The sequence below is a fragment of the Chelon labrosus genome (genome assembly GCF_963514085.1).
Source record: "Chelon labrosus genome assembly, chromosome: 18".
Lineage (NCBI taxonomy): Eukaryota > Metazoa > Chordata > Actinopteri > Mugiliformes > Mugilidae > Chelon > Chelon labrosus.
The window spans coordinates 14,093,587-14,108,633 of record NC_140351.1 but is presented as its reverse complement, the minus strand read 5'-3'; the positions used below and the strand labels follow the sequence as shown (position 1 = coordinate 14,108,633).

General features: G+C 42.9%; 1 protein-coding gene across 1 annotated transcript; it reads right to left on the bottom strand.

The window, feature by feature from the left end:
- Window positions 1-753: 753 nt before the first annotated feature.
- gad2 (glutamate decarboxylase 2) lies at window positions 754-13,719 on the bottom strand (the record flags this gene model as incomplete). Its single annotated transcript, XM_084565661.1, has 16 exons — window positions 754-1,385; window positions 3,659-3,748; window positions 4,850-4,957; window positions 5,217-5,366; window positions 5,466-5,544; window positions 5,627-5,691; window positions 6,999-7,115; window positions 7,255-7,309; window positions 8,870-8,949; window positions 9,279-9,394; window positions 9,898-10,010; window positions 10,793-10,883; window positions 11,941-12,174; window positions 12,906-13,049; window positions 13,251-13,313; window positions 13,644-13,719. 16 exons carry the CDS (start codon window positions 13,717-13,719, stop codon window positions 1,212-1,214), a joined length of 1,755 nt encoding a protein of 584 aa, XP_084421787.1. The 3' UTR covers window positions 754-1,211.
- Window positions 13,720-15,047: the final 1,328 nt, after the last annotated feature.

The window sequence follows — 15,047 nt, the reverse complement described above, 5'->3', positions numbered from 1 at the left end:
TATTGAGCTGAACAGGAGGAGCTTGGGGTGGAGGCGGGTTGCAAAGCAGCTTGCAGAGGAAAAAGCAAAGGTAGGCAGGCTTAGGCAGCAATAGATAAGGCGCCATGAATTAGATTTACCAACAGAGGCCTTAGCTGATGTAACGGCTTGTGAGCTGAGCTTGACTTTGCGACCTGACTGAACTGATTTTTTGTCGCCGTGACGTGCGTTCTGCCGGTGCAGGGATCTTATGCAACAGCAAAAATCAGGGAAGCATTGAGGAAGCCTGGAATTTTTTGGGGGGGGACGTACACATCCACTGAGCAACTTTGGTCAGAACGAATCGGGAGCCATCGGTGTGGTCAACAATCTAGAGCGTCTTCTGCAGTACATCTGTGACACTGCAGAAAAAACTTTTGGCAGTACAGCTATAGTCAGGAGGGGGGAGGATTCTTATTTTAATGTATGCATGTCGCTAGCTGGCGTGGGGACACAGATAAAAAGCCTTAGAAGTGATAAACATTAGGAGAATAGAGCGATAGATTAGCTGCAGATTAAACTGTGAAAGGCAGAGGATGGATTTACGTGATTATAAATGCTTTGAATCAACTTCACGCCGCTTCCTTTTAAAATCGTCCCTTTCCTTCCGTTTACGTCCGCGGTGCAGCCTGTTCTGGTTGGGATACAACACCAGTTAGGAGATTTGTTTATTTATCTTTTGATCCAGAGTCACTGCTTGAAGTACTATGCGCGGATGTAAAGGCAGTTGATTAAGCTGAGGTAAGGTGAAGTGCTATTTTCCTTTTAAACCAGAAGTTTAAAATGTCAAAGTTACAAGAGAACACAACCACGTTTGGCACTTAACGACACACTCGGCAAATGAGAAATGATTCAAAAATAAAACTCTTCCTCATCGACTTATTGCACAAGCTTTTCATATCACAAAAAGTACATATAAAGTTACGTCACTTACACTACTCTGGGATTTACTACACTATAGGAGAGGCAGAAGACAGAAGCACTTTTACACCGCTTCGGACCAAGTCAGTCCACTGCAAAGCTACAATACATAATATAATGGATATATCTGTGGATCTTTTTCTCAAATATACTCTTAAATGTGTGACTTCGGAGGAGAAAGAGAGAGAAAAGAAAAAGTTTACCAGTACATTCACGACAAACAATTCATCCGTCAAAGGGGGAAAGCACGGGAGGACTTGGTGAGATGAGTCTTATAGATCCTGGCCGAGTCGTTCGATCTCCTCAATGAGGAAGTCGATGTCCTCGAAGGTAGCAGCTGGATTTGAGATCACCATGCGGAAGAAGTTGACCTTGTCCCCTTGAGGCTGGTAGCTGACCATGGTCGTCCCGTACTCCATCATCCTGGCCTTAATCACTGGAGCCACCTACAAACATGCAAAACAGTGGATTAGTGTTCAGAAGAAGTATTGTACATAAAAGGTAGATGGAGGGGTTTATTGGCTCCCAGTCTCCCAGCTCTCTTATACAGGGGGAAAACATCCAAACTGGGACAGACAACAACAATCATACAACTTTTTCAGTCTCTTAGTGTTGACTTTGAGTGTATTTGCAATAATATAGAGCCTCTTTATGATTATTCTGTGTCTTTTGAGACCATTTTGACTCACTTTTTGGCCATGTTGTGCTTTTTTGAGACAATGTTGAGTCTCTGTTATTATTTTAAGTCTCTTTGTGGTAATTCGGGGTCTCTTTTTGGTGGGTTTGTGACTTCAGGAGACAATTTTGAGACTTTTGTTGTCGTTTTGTGTCTCTTCGTGTTGATTTTGTATCTTTTTGTGTTGATTTTGAGTCTCTTTGTGACTATCTTTGGTGTCTTTTTGGTCATTTTGAGTCTCCCTACGGTCAATATAGGGTCTCTTTTTGATGATTTTGTGTCTTTTGAGATCATTTTGGTAATTTCCAATCTTTGTGTTACATTGTGTATGTTTGTGTTGATATTGAGTCTCTTTTTGATGATTTTGTGTTTGTTTTTGAGACAATTTTGAGCCTCTGTAATAATATTGTGTCTCAGCCAGTTCTATTTTTGCTACTCTGTGTCTCTTTGTGACTATTTTTGGCCTCTTTTTGGTCATTTTGAGTCTCCTTGTGGTCATTTCGGGTCTCTTTTTGATAATTTTGTGTCTTTTTGAGATTATTTTGAGTCTCTTTGTGGTGGTTTTGTATCTCTGAGACAGTGTTTAGTGTATTTGTAGTAACCTTTGAGGAACTCCTCAGTGCTACACGATACTTCAGTGTTTTATACACAGTTTCTGAGCATCCCATGATGAAAAGCATATTGTTGCAGTGAAATATTAAATCAATGATCAACTGATATCTGTTAAGTTTGAGAAAAGTTTACAATCAGATTATTTGTTAGTTTATTCACAGAAGCCTGCAGAAGGCTTATTTCTTCTCAGATTGCTCTAATCCTGGCCCGTGTAGTTCATTATCTCCCCCCAACCCCGACCTGACAGCTGAATCTGACACCAGCCGGGTACACAGAACTGTGATTGCCGCTGCCTCCGCCGAGTCGAGGGGGTTATCTCTGAGAGCAGAACGGTGACAGTCGTTTATTTTGTGCTCGGCGGATTCTCGATCGTGGTGTGGATTTTTGCGCTGTGACGGGTGGTGGCAGATTCAATTTCAAGTTTGAAACTCACACTCCTTGTTTTGGCCAAACCCGGCCTTGCCATCCTACTGATGACATCATTTTAGAGCTAGAGTGCTTGTCATTTTTGCACTGCAGGAAAGTTAAGCTAGAAATTAGGAGATTACTATTACAAACTGAAATGAGAGTTTGGTGCAGCTTTAGCTTAAGAGCTTAAGTGATTCATAGTGAGAATTTAAATAAATCTGGATGTATTAAGTTGAAAAAAACCGAAGCAGACTTCAACTTCAACTGAAGAAAGTTGGTTTCGGGGTCAGATTGCAGCCTGTTGGCGTATAGAGGATTCCAGTGTGTGCTCTACATCACCAATCATTCCTTCCAAATCTCTTGCAGGTGTCCTATCCGAGCTGGCACGCCTGCGCTTAAATAATCAACTTGATTCATGTCAAATCAGCCTTTTGACAATTTTCCAGTCGTTCCCGTCCGTTAGAAGGGGTCATTAAAGCAAGTGGAAACTGAGGAAAAGGCTCCTCCTGTTCAGGCTCTAATTGAGCACCATTACATCATTCCTAAATCTCAAAGTCTGGAAAAGAGGGATCTGGCCAACAAACAGTCAGTCCGGTCAGTGACGCATGGGAAGTGTCGACCAAGCTTTAGGAAAACACCTGCAGAACTATGAAAATAACAATCTGAAGTTGATGGTTTTAGAGAGAAGGAGGAGAGAGGGGAGCGATTTTTCTATGTTGGTCACGTACACCATCTGTTGGTCCTAATTGTCAATTAGTAGCCCCTGCTGCTGTGGGATGCTCTGAACGGCCTCCCCGTTAGCTAACCAAATAACCTCACTCCTTCACAGCCCTCCCTCTCCGACTATTTTAAGATCGTTTGCTACTTCTCCCGAGCGTGCCATGAGCGTGAGCTGTCCCCAATTAGACGGACATGTGATGGTCGAGCCGGATATGAGCGACGGGCTTGGCGGGGGCGCGTGGAAGGGTTTCGCCGGGCAGACTCAGCCGCAGCCAGCCAGGCTCCTTATCTCGGCCCACCCACCTTGTGCAAGTGCTTCTTTCGCTCCTCTTTGTCCTCCATGTAGCGGATCCCGGGGGGGAGATACCAGAAGCAGACGTTGGTGTGCTGAGGCTGAGGGAACACACAGACGGCGAGAGATGAGAGGAAATAAAGCTCCACAGGAACACAAAGAAACAACATGAAGAGCTGGGTCTTAAAATGATTCAGTGAGCTGGTATGTTTGTGCCATTAAAAGCTTTTCATTCAGATTTAGGACCTTAGAACATCTCTGTTTTAAAGTTTTAAAGTCCACTGAGAATGGATCAGATTTAAATAGCTACGTACATGTGAAGTACACACAGTATAAAAGCATATATATATAAAGACGGGTCATCTTTGAATGAAATCCTACAGACATCTCCAAATAAAAGGCGCTGCAGCCCCAAATTGAAGCCAATTTTTCACCGAATATGTCATTTCACATCACAAAGCAGAAACCCATTAGATGTTCCCTCACAGGACAGGTAGTCTGCCTCCTCCTCAGATTCTCCTGGACGTCTGAAAGCTCTATTTTTCGGCATCTGAGTCCCTGTTAGAGCCGACTGGCTGCCTCCGAGTGGAAAGGCATTCATTACCGTCGGCTGACTAACCATGCACACCAGCCTCATTTATACAGCCGGGCTGGTTTCGGGCAGCAGTATATTCAGCATCAGATTGATGTAATGGCCCAATGGGAGGCACAGACAAGTGAACACCTGGGCCATTGCCCAAAGGACTTGGCTGCTTCTCCTCACCCTCTGGGTTATGATGCTCTTAGCCTTTTTTTGGGGCTCAGCAGGAAAACAATAAGCCTTGAAACATTAAAGAGCGTCTGTTATAAATGACTCCGGGAGTCCGAGCTTTTTAACAGAAGAGTTTTTGCTTAATAACCCCTTCATTCCCACATATGTTTGTGTTGTAGTTTAGCTTGCTGGAGACCGCGCTATTCATATGCATATGAGCAATTACAGGCCGTTATGCTATTCATTAAACATAATAGCAGCACATTATACTGACGGCTAGGGGTAAAAATGGCATTCATCCAACACAAAGGCAGAACACTGTGCGTGCCAGTCAAGTCCCCCATAATGACACTGAATATGGCTGAGGTAAAAGATGCAACATGGACTAATGTTAGCTCCGACTGTGTGGCCGCAGACAAATTATTCAAGTGCGAGATAAATGTGAACATACTTTCCCATCAAAAACCATCTCGTATCCTTCTCTGTCTTTGATCTTGTTGTAGAGGTACTCCGACAGCTCCAAGCACTTGTCAATCTGAGCCTCGAACCCTATGGTGCCCTGTCAAAGAAAAAAATAAAGCTGTTAAATCTGTCTATTCGGAAACATTTAGACTAGAATTTAGGCGACTATGTTCAGAGACTGAACTATTCATAGCTTTTTTGTGGGTAATTGTCCCATTTTTGTGCCATTATATGTAAATTACAGGTGTATAGGAGAGGTGCCAAGAGACGAAGAGCAAAGTAATCAGCTTAAACGAGACACATACAGTAAACTTTGCACATTATTTTCTGTTGAATGGCGCGTCAGCCCCTCCTACCTTGGCTCTCCACATGAGCCACAGCTTGAAGATGTCCACATGGCGTCCGCACTGCAGCGCTTTGTCTCCAGTGTCGTAAGAAAGGTCGTAGTGCTTGTCCTGCTGGAACAGGTAGCAGGCGTGCATCTGGTTGCAGTTCTGCATCAGACCCTGTGGAGTCAGGTCCAGCACATTTGGCTCAGTAAAACAAACCGGGGAGCAGATAGTTTGTAGAGCGTGGTGAGGTGCGGTGATCAAACCGAGGCTTACCTCTTCTCTGACCAGCAGGGCAGAGCACTGCAGAGGGACTGACATCATCTTGTGTGGGTTCCATGTGACAGAGTTGGCCCTGCAGTTTATAAAAAATAACCACCATTAATCTTTTCTCCAGCTTCTAATATTTGCGTTCTCTTAAAAAAACAGTCACTTGCCTGTCGACTCCGTCCAACTTCCACCTGTGTCTCCGGGACATGAGCAGACTTCCTCCCCACGCTCCCTGGACACAGCACACAAAGATGTCTATCAAACACGTGATACCGTAAATGGATCTTTGAGACACGTTTTTCAAAAATATCACTTAAATAGCAGCGCTGTCTTAAAGGGATAGTCCACAGGTTTTAAATATCAAAGCTGTGTCTCTGAAGAAGCTTTATGAAGCGGCAACGCTTGAATAATCTTGATCTAGATTTTGAGTCTTTAGGCATTTAAAGGTGACATTTAAAGAGTGACTTGCTGGCGAAACTGATACTGGACTTTTATGTCCAGACCTTTATAAAAAAAAGTTATATCATGACAGAAAAACATTTTTAAAGAGCCCAAAGATTTTCCTAGTTTAGTCATATACACACTATACGCTACTAAATGTTGTCATCTTCAACACTTTTTCGCAAACAGATATGAGACTCCTCTTAAAGACCTTAATGTATTTTCGTCTGGATTTAGGAGACTGGAGGTGAAACCTTTACTTGATAAGCTGATTGTTAGAAAAAAATGAGTCTGGGTTATTTTGAAAATCAGTCAAAATCATTTTGTCTCATGTGACAGTATAGTGAAGATCTTTGGACTGTTGTTTGTTCTATTACAAATTGACATTTATCACAATTTTTCTGCGGATGTTTTCCTGTTGAATGGATTATTAAAGGTTTACAGCATGTCTCTCAGTCTGACTGAAAACTCCTTCTGATTACGCCATTCTGCTCTGATGAAGGTTGTTACATGAGGTATTTTTACTCTGATTATTAGTAGAAAACTAGTGTTCATACGAATGTAAAAAACATGTATCACTGCTTTTGCAATCATCTCTGGACCTCTCAGAGCCTTGTGACATTTATTATTGTCAAAAAGCCACTAAAGGCCACTGAAGGCAGCAGATGCCACAATGTTATTCTCTAAAAAAAGAAAAAAAAAAGAAGAGATGTTTGCTTTTTTCATCACAGCTCGTTGCGGAATGATAGACAAGACCATTTATGTCTCTTAATAGAGGTGTCCCCCTGTCAGGACTAAATCACCTTCATTAATAGATAGAGTTCCTTCAGTGAGAGAGGCCATGATGGCGAAGTCAGGGGAGGAGATGATTTACGGCCTCTGTTCCAGTTTTTCTAATCTCCAGTGTTAGATGGGAAATGGCTAGCTCTCTATCTGGGTCAACCGCGAGCAGTCGGAGGCGAGACAGACATAATAGATTTGTCAGACTCGGCGGCGAGCTCTGCGGTTCTGTGTGTTCTTTCAATAAAATTCCCTCTTTCTGCGGCAGGTGATAAAAACTTTTCAGTTAATATTTAGACCCTAGTCTGAATTACTCACATCCACGTGCATCCAGATGTTGTACTTTTTGCAGATGTCAGAAATGGCGATTAGAGGGTCGAAGGCTCCGTACACTGTCGTCCCAGCGGTTGCACTTACAAAGAAAGGTACGAAGCCCTGCACAAGAGCAAATGCAGCAAATACGGCACATGAAGCACATTTGATGCTGTTGCAATGTGTTTCCAAATTTGAATCCCATAAAACCTGTTCTGTATGAAGTTATATCTGCCGGGGTTATAAATGTGTATCACATTACCTTCTGTTTCGCCTCCAGTATTCTCCTCTCAAGGTCAGCTGGGATCATTTTACCACTGCAAAGGAAAAAGACAAGTGTTTTATGTACAGATAGTATGAAAACTGTGGAAGGTAAATGACTCTAGTATTACTACAATACTTGTCTATGAACTGAGAGGAAGAATAAACATGCAAAAAAAAGAATAAATAATAATGTACAAATGTACCTCAAAATTGCACCTAAAGTGACAACAGTGATCTATTAGATGAAGAGCTGCAGGCGAGAGGGTGAGACTGCAACTTGTGAAGGGGGTAACCACAACTTTTTTCACTGTGCCCTCATAAACAGCATAAAATCAGACCACAGCTGCTCACAGAATGATGAAAAAAGGCAAATTATCTCTCGTCTTTCCTCCCCACTTAAAGGGGAACTACTGTTTTTTACAACCTGGAACTTATTTCTGGCATAAATTCAATTGTTTACTCACCCATATAACTTTTGTGTCATTTCCACTCGTTCAGGAGATAATTAGATCATCGTATATCCATATAGTTCATTTCGCCAATATTTTGTTATGATACGCTAACGCTAGCAAATTACAGGTAAACAATCCGACCGTCGCGGGTGCACGTGGGGCTCAGAGATGACATCATCCAAGGTCTGTAGGTCAATCTACAGACCTTGGATGATGATAACAGGTAACTCTGGACTCAACGGTGAATAGCACTAGTGTACAAAAACAAAATATTGGTGAAATGAACGAGTTTCGCGGCAGATAATGCGTTATTTAGAGGCTGCGTCTCGGTGCCCCAGTCACTCCCACTATATGTATATACGCTGATCTAATTATCTCCTGAACGAGTGCAAATGGCACAAAAGTTATATGGGTGAGTATATGATCGTATTTTATGCCAGATATAAGGTCCAGGTTGTAAAAAACAGTAGTTCCCTTTTAACCGCGAACATTAAGTCCTTTTGCAGCATAGGTGGCGACAGAGTTCTTGTGGCAAAACCAACTGCTGTCATTTCACTAAATAAAATAAAACAGTCAGACAGTAATTGGTCTTTCCCGTCATTCTATGAGGACACGTGATTTGAATTTATGCTTCACACAATTCTGCAACACAGTAAGGCCACATGTTGAGGTTACCTCCTGCAGAAGTAGGAGGTGTTCTGCCCATCACCTGCAGCTCTTCATCTAACAGATCACTGTGGTTACACTCCTTCTTGCTCCATTGGTCAAAAATACCAAAAATTAACTGATGTATTTTTGATAGACGCAAACTATCCTCACTGACATAACACATGTGGTGTTTTGGCACTTTAAACCTTTTAATGTGAAGCTGCAGACATAGGAAGTGATCGGTTTGCGTTAGCAGCAATCGATTTAGCATTAGCATTTAGCTAGAGGATTCAATCATGTGTCCTTGAGCAAGACACTGAGCCCCGAGTTGCTCCCCATGCCTGGCACCATTATTCAAAAGTGTGTGTCCTTGTGTGAACTGGGAAATGTGTAGATGTGTCGCTGTGACTGTAAAGCGCTTTGCGTACCAACATGTTGAAAAGACCGTTTACTATTTACAGTACTTTGTTACTGTCCATGACAGGAGATGGCTCAGCTGGAGGTCGACTTTACCTTTCGTCGGCTTTGATGCAGATCACACTTTCAGTCCCGATGCCGAGAGCTGCTGCTCCTTTTTTGATTGAAAAGTGGCTCTGGATAAAAAACAAAAGAAACCATGTTACAGTGGATGAAAGATAAATCTGTAAATATGTAATAATAATAATAATAACGAATGGTTTGGGTGCCATTGAATGTGACTGTCAGATGTCCTTTAAAGCAGAAGGAGGTTATCACTTATAATGTGACAGACACAGCGGTCACCTCGTGTCCTTCTGACACACATAATGTCAGCTTCATATCAGCAGGAAAGGTGAGAACGTGACATGCTATCATGGGACCATTTCTCTTTTAAAGGAAAATCTTTGACATTTGATTTAAGGAATCAAGCCACAGACACGGTGAGGATTAAACGTAGACTTACGTGTTCAGACGTGAAGGCCACCAGCCTGGGAACAGATGACATTCCTTTCTCTTTGACCTCAGGGAACATCTTGAAGCGAGCCAGCAGCATGGCATACATGTTGGAAATAGCACCACCTAGAGGACAAGACAGGGCTCAGTGGTTAACAGTCAGGTGGCGTCTCATGGGAGGGATGCAGGGGTAAAGCTGAAACAAAGCGTAACAGTTTTAAAATGTCCGTGCGTGTTCAAAATGAAGGAGCAACAGCTAAATGCTTTGTTTACAGCCAATCAGGGGCGCATCGAGAGATGACACAGCATCCAGAATCACAGCTCACTGCCTGCAGTGTCACAGCCAATCACAGGCCCTGTCATTAAATCCTCCAGTGACTGCTCCTCGTCACGTGACAACCAGAAGTGCATGGGAGAAATTAGGGAGTGGGGGGAGCTTAGGCCAGAAAAAGAAAATGATTTTATGCTAATTGGCTTTGAAACGAGTTCCATTTATATCATCAAAATGCAAATTGACACATTACAGCACACACAGCCACTCTGGCAGTTCCATTTCCAGTGAGACGGAGGGGGGAGAGGGGGTGCTGCATGGGGTTCGTGCTGCATTACATACACACATACATACATACCAGGAGAAAAAATGCCATCTCCTCGCCCGTCCGTCCAGCCAATGATCTCCCTCATCTTCTTCAGGGTGACGTACTCCAGCAGCACAAAGACAGGAGCCACCTCATAGGTGAACCTGCGTTACACAAGACACATCACATGGTCACACACAAAACGTGGCGCCACCATCATGACTCATCAGCAGAAGAATAGCCTCTTTGCTGCAGTTTGGGTGTTTTCAGGACACATTTTAGAAAACGCTCTTTTGTTCTGCGCAGGCGGTGCAGAATGATAGTCGACTGGGCACGGATTTCACAGGCCTTATCTTCACGTCTGAAGGGGCACAACTGGCACTGATGTTTTTTTGCATTCACACAAAAATCTAGTTTAAAATTTGACCACGCTCAAAGCCACATTTGTTCACACTTCTTAAATTTGCTCTATGTTGTTAAGACATTTCCCTGCTCCCCTCCTGCTCATTTAAAAACTAATTTTAGTGTCTGTCTTTGTAAAACATGTTATGTTAAATGCAGTTTAAAAAACGAGTGCCATATTTTGCTCACAGTTGCCAGAGCTGAAGAGTTTATCAGCCCAGAAACACACATCAGAAATTAGCTTCAGATTAGTCAGAATTTAATTTCAGAGCTAATTCCCCCCCCCCTTCAATCCCCATGAGGATCAGAGGTGAGGGGGGAGGGATAAAAACCGGAGGTGGGAGGGGAAGGGGTGCAGTGAGGGAGTAAAGGGGGTGTCTTGCCTTTCATTTCACCCTTTTTATTTGCAATGATTGAGTGGGGGGGGGGAGCCACTATCAGACGCTGTGCAGACGCAGAGCAGAGTGCACACGGACGGGCCGGAAATGGAATCCATTGTCATTATCAGCGTTTAAAATCCTGATGTAGCAGGCAGCATACTTACATATTGGTGTTGGCGGTGGATGTCAGCCAATCGGCCGCCAGGCCGACCATGTCTAATCCTGTGGAGAGCTGATTGAAGTACCTGGGGTGGGCTGAAAGGTGGAGGAGGAGGAAGGGTGTGAGATGGCTGCAGTTTGAACATTTTGGAACATGCTTCATATGCGTGTTAAGTCTGAGCTTGTGCAGCTTTGAAATGCTTTAATAAATACATGGTAGAGATGAAGCTGCAGTAGTGATGCTTTAAATAATAATACGTTATAATGTGGGGGTTTAGTAAGAGACAAATACAGCAAAAACAATTTCCACTTTTGTTTGATGATCATGGGTGGTTTTAGAGAAACTGGAAAAAAAAAAGCTTTTCTTTTCTTTAAACATGATAAAAGACCAAATGCATTAAAATGTGTTTTTTTTTTTGTTTTGTTAATGTACATGTAATAGAGGTTAGACTTCCTGACAAATACATGAACCTTAATCATCTTAGATTTTATTAAATGGGTAAAAATAGAGAAAATATATGTGTATTTGTTTTTGAAGGGGTGAAATCTGTGCTGCTGCTGCTGCAGTAAATGTCCTCCTGCGTGTGTCAGTCAGGGGAGAATAATGGACTTGGCCCATGAAGCCCGCTTATTAGCCTATTATCTCCTACTTGGAACCAGATTTACTGCGTCACTGCGTTTATCGGTCTGGTGGCCAGGAAGAGGAGGAGGAGAAGGAGGACAGCGTCTATGGTGATGTTTTATAGGCATCGTTTATTATTTTTTTTTTAATTATTTTTTTTTTTTAAATGAAGAATATATATATATATATTTGTATTTCTTTTTTTTTATTTTTGAATACCCAAAAACCTTTATTGCAGCTTAACTTGCATGTATTTATTTATTTTAAATCATTTGCACCGTGTTAAATCCTCTCATAGTAGCTTTGTGTTATTGACATGTCTTCACTTTTTATATGCTTTTAAAATAATTTATTTTAAGTGGACCAATTTCACACAAAGACACACGGCAGGCCGGAATTCAGGCCTCCAAAAACATACAGTAAGAAGTGGATCATTTCGTAACATGGTTAAAATAAATAAAATAGGGGCCATAAAAAAAAAATAAGTAGGCTATGCATCTGCAGCATGCAGCCATGAAACTAAGCACCGACCTGTTTTAATGGCGTATTTGAGGGTGGCGCGACAGCTGATCAAGATATCATCCAGGTTCGCCGGCTCATGCTGCAGCTCCCAGTTGTTCATCTGGAGCAGCTCGTTTGGATAATGAAAATCAATAACTTTCGTTTCCCGGTCGAAAGACTCCACGATGTAGGCCAGCAAGATATCCACAACTTCCTGCAGGAAGGTCATTGTCTTGGTGTCACCGTCCATGGCGGGTAACAGGTCTGTGGGTTTAAAACGGATAAATGAATGCAAGTGGCATCAATGTAAATATCTATATATATATTTTCTTCTTATGATTTATAAATCTGGGTTTTCTTGGAGGGATGCGTCACGACAAAAGAAGCCGTTTCGTGCAACATTTTCAAGCCACTAATTCGGAGTCAACATGTGCACAGGGATGAACAAAAAGAAAAAAAAAATGATTGCACGTCTTATTATTTTTACAAATCTAAAATCTGAGCTCATCATTTTTGATTTGGTTTGACTTCTGCTGCGCTCAACACCTGCAAGCAGGAGATTTTTTTGCTGAAGGTGACCTCTCCGAAATATCATTCTTTTGGAAAATAATAATAATAAAAATGCAACACAACTCACCACAAAATGTGAACAATAAATTAAATATAAATGCATAAAGAATAATTGAATTCTTTTACTTTTTTATTGGTGGTGAAAACAAAAGAATAAAAGATAACCTTGCATTTAAATGATAATCAGGCCACTGGATAATTTACATAATCAGGTGCAATTGATTTATAATGTCAGATGATTTGATTTAAGATTTGTATAAATAATAATAATGATAATGTGGGGTATTTTTGCACTGACTAATTGAAAACTTTGCAATTTAAAGCCAAGTTTTGCAGGGAAACACATCAGGAGGCTCGTTGTTTTGTTTTTTTTTTGTTTTTTTTGTTTGTTTTTAATGCTCCATCTTTCCAGCATGCCTGTGTACCTGTTGAATAGAGGTCGGAGAAGACCACGGCAGCCTTGGTGCAGTTGCAGGATTTGTTGCAGCCGCAGGTCCCAGCGGCGGTCTGCGGCGGCTGCTTGTCTCCAGCCTCGGCGGGTTTCTCCACTTCCCCGACATTGAGCAGCGCTTTGGAAACGCACAAGAACAGCGTCGAGATAGTTCTTTCATTGCTCAGACGACAAGGCCAGACTGTAGCCTAAATATAAGGATGGGGGGGATAACAGCGCCCCATCTCCCACCACTTCCTACACCACCACCAATACACACACACACGCACACCCACGCCCCCCCCACACACACACATCCTCCGCTGTCAACCAAACATACCACATAATTTCGATCCAATTCCTCCGGATAATTTCTGGGCCGCCGCTTGGCACCAAGCCCTGGCTGGAAGAGAGAAGGGGATAAATCAAATGAGGGGCGTGCGGGCTTTCAGGTTTAGTCCAACTTTAACATAGCAGCCGAAACACATAAAAAAACGCCATGCAACGTGGAATAAAATAACCATTTAGACTAAAAAAAAAAGCCTCCTGTGGTAAAAGAAGAAATGAAATGAGAGAAAGGCAGCTGTAAGTGCAGCAGGCCTGTCTGGTTGGGATTCAGTGAATGCAAGGCACTGGCTTGAGACAATGCACTGGCATTGACGCTGCGCCCGGTCCATCAGAGGTGGTTTCAAGGCAACAACAACAAAAAAAAAAAAAAGCCACAGCCACTCACGCGTACTGGGGCTCTGACTCCCGGTATTGGCCCCCGCATTATCTCCGCCAAGAGACCAGAAACCGTGTGATGCCATTGTTGCCGGTAGTTAGGAGCTGCAGGAGACACGGAGACCGACAGAGCCCATCCACACGCGACGACCGGGAGCTGTTCAAAGCTGATGTGGTGCTGAATGTGACTAGACCTCTCCGACTGCTGCAAATCCAGCCGTGCATCCGACACACGCTTTATTCGACAGGAGAGCCCCTAAAATAAAAATAAAAAAAATAAAAAATGAAGCACAAAGCGCGTCCTCGGTGCTCCTTTTCTTTTGCGGCGCCCACAGGTGCACGGAGCATGAAGCAGCGTCTCCGCAGAGAAATCCGCAAACACTTGACTTCTTCAGCGGCGCAGCGCAAAGCGCAGCCGCTCTCTCTCAGGGGAAAAAAAAAAAAAAAAGAGAGAGAGAAAAATAGTGCAAGATACTTTGAGCAAGTTCAGGACGCAGAGGTATTTCTGCTTTTGACGGAGCCCTGCTGCATTTCAGATTGAATTAAAACAAAAAAAGCAAGGAGAACAGAAAAACCAGGAGGTGATGAAAAGTGGGATTAAAAAAAAAGCAGCTATACGGCTACAGCTGCTGGTAAATATGGAGCGCGCAAGCCATGCCTGAGTGCAACCTAAATTTCACGTCACTAAAGAAATCCCATCGTGATTCACTTCAGGTCATGACGAGCCGCGTTGCGTCGTGCGTCGTGACTCCATACATCCCCAACATTTTGTCCCCTGCGTGCTGAACTTAGCCTCCATGCAGACGGCGAATGCCAACTAATTCATCTGCTCGGCAATCGCAGACCTATTTCTTGGCGACCGGCTGCTCTAATTGCCCGCCTCCGGTGGAGGAGACTGCGGGGCGGAGAGGGGACTTGGTTCAAATGCACAAAGTGCGCATGGGTCCCTCCTCTCTCTGGTCAGTGTTGGGGCGCGTTGCTCCAAAAGTATTTATTACTCGGGACTAGTTTCACTTTCTGCAGTTAAACCGCGCATCCTCCCCCTGCACTAATTTCAGTAATCCGTTTTATACCTATAATCATCACGGCTGCTCAGGACTCCCTAATTATCGAGCTAAACCTTTATGTTTCGCCTTTCTAAAATAAATCCGAACTCTTAAATGGTTTGTAGAGTATGAAATGGCTTAGATGAGAAAATAAAGTTCATAAATTGTAACTACAAACGATCAAATTACAAAATTAAATGCAACCCTGCCACCTTTGTCTACCCTTTTGTTTTCTTATCATGCCTCTGTGGGTGAGAGCAAACGCTCCCTGGGGCCATCCAACCTAGACCGAGACACATCTGTTATGATTCATGAATGTAAAATCGCCAGCAACCATTTAATGTCAAAAAAAGACTGATCAAAATAAA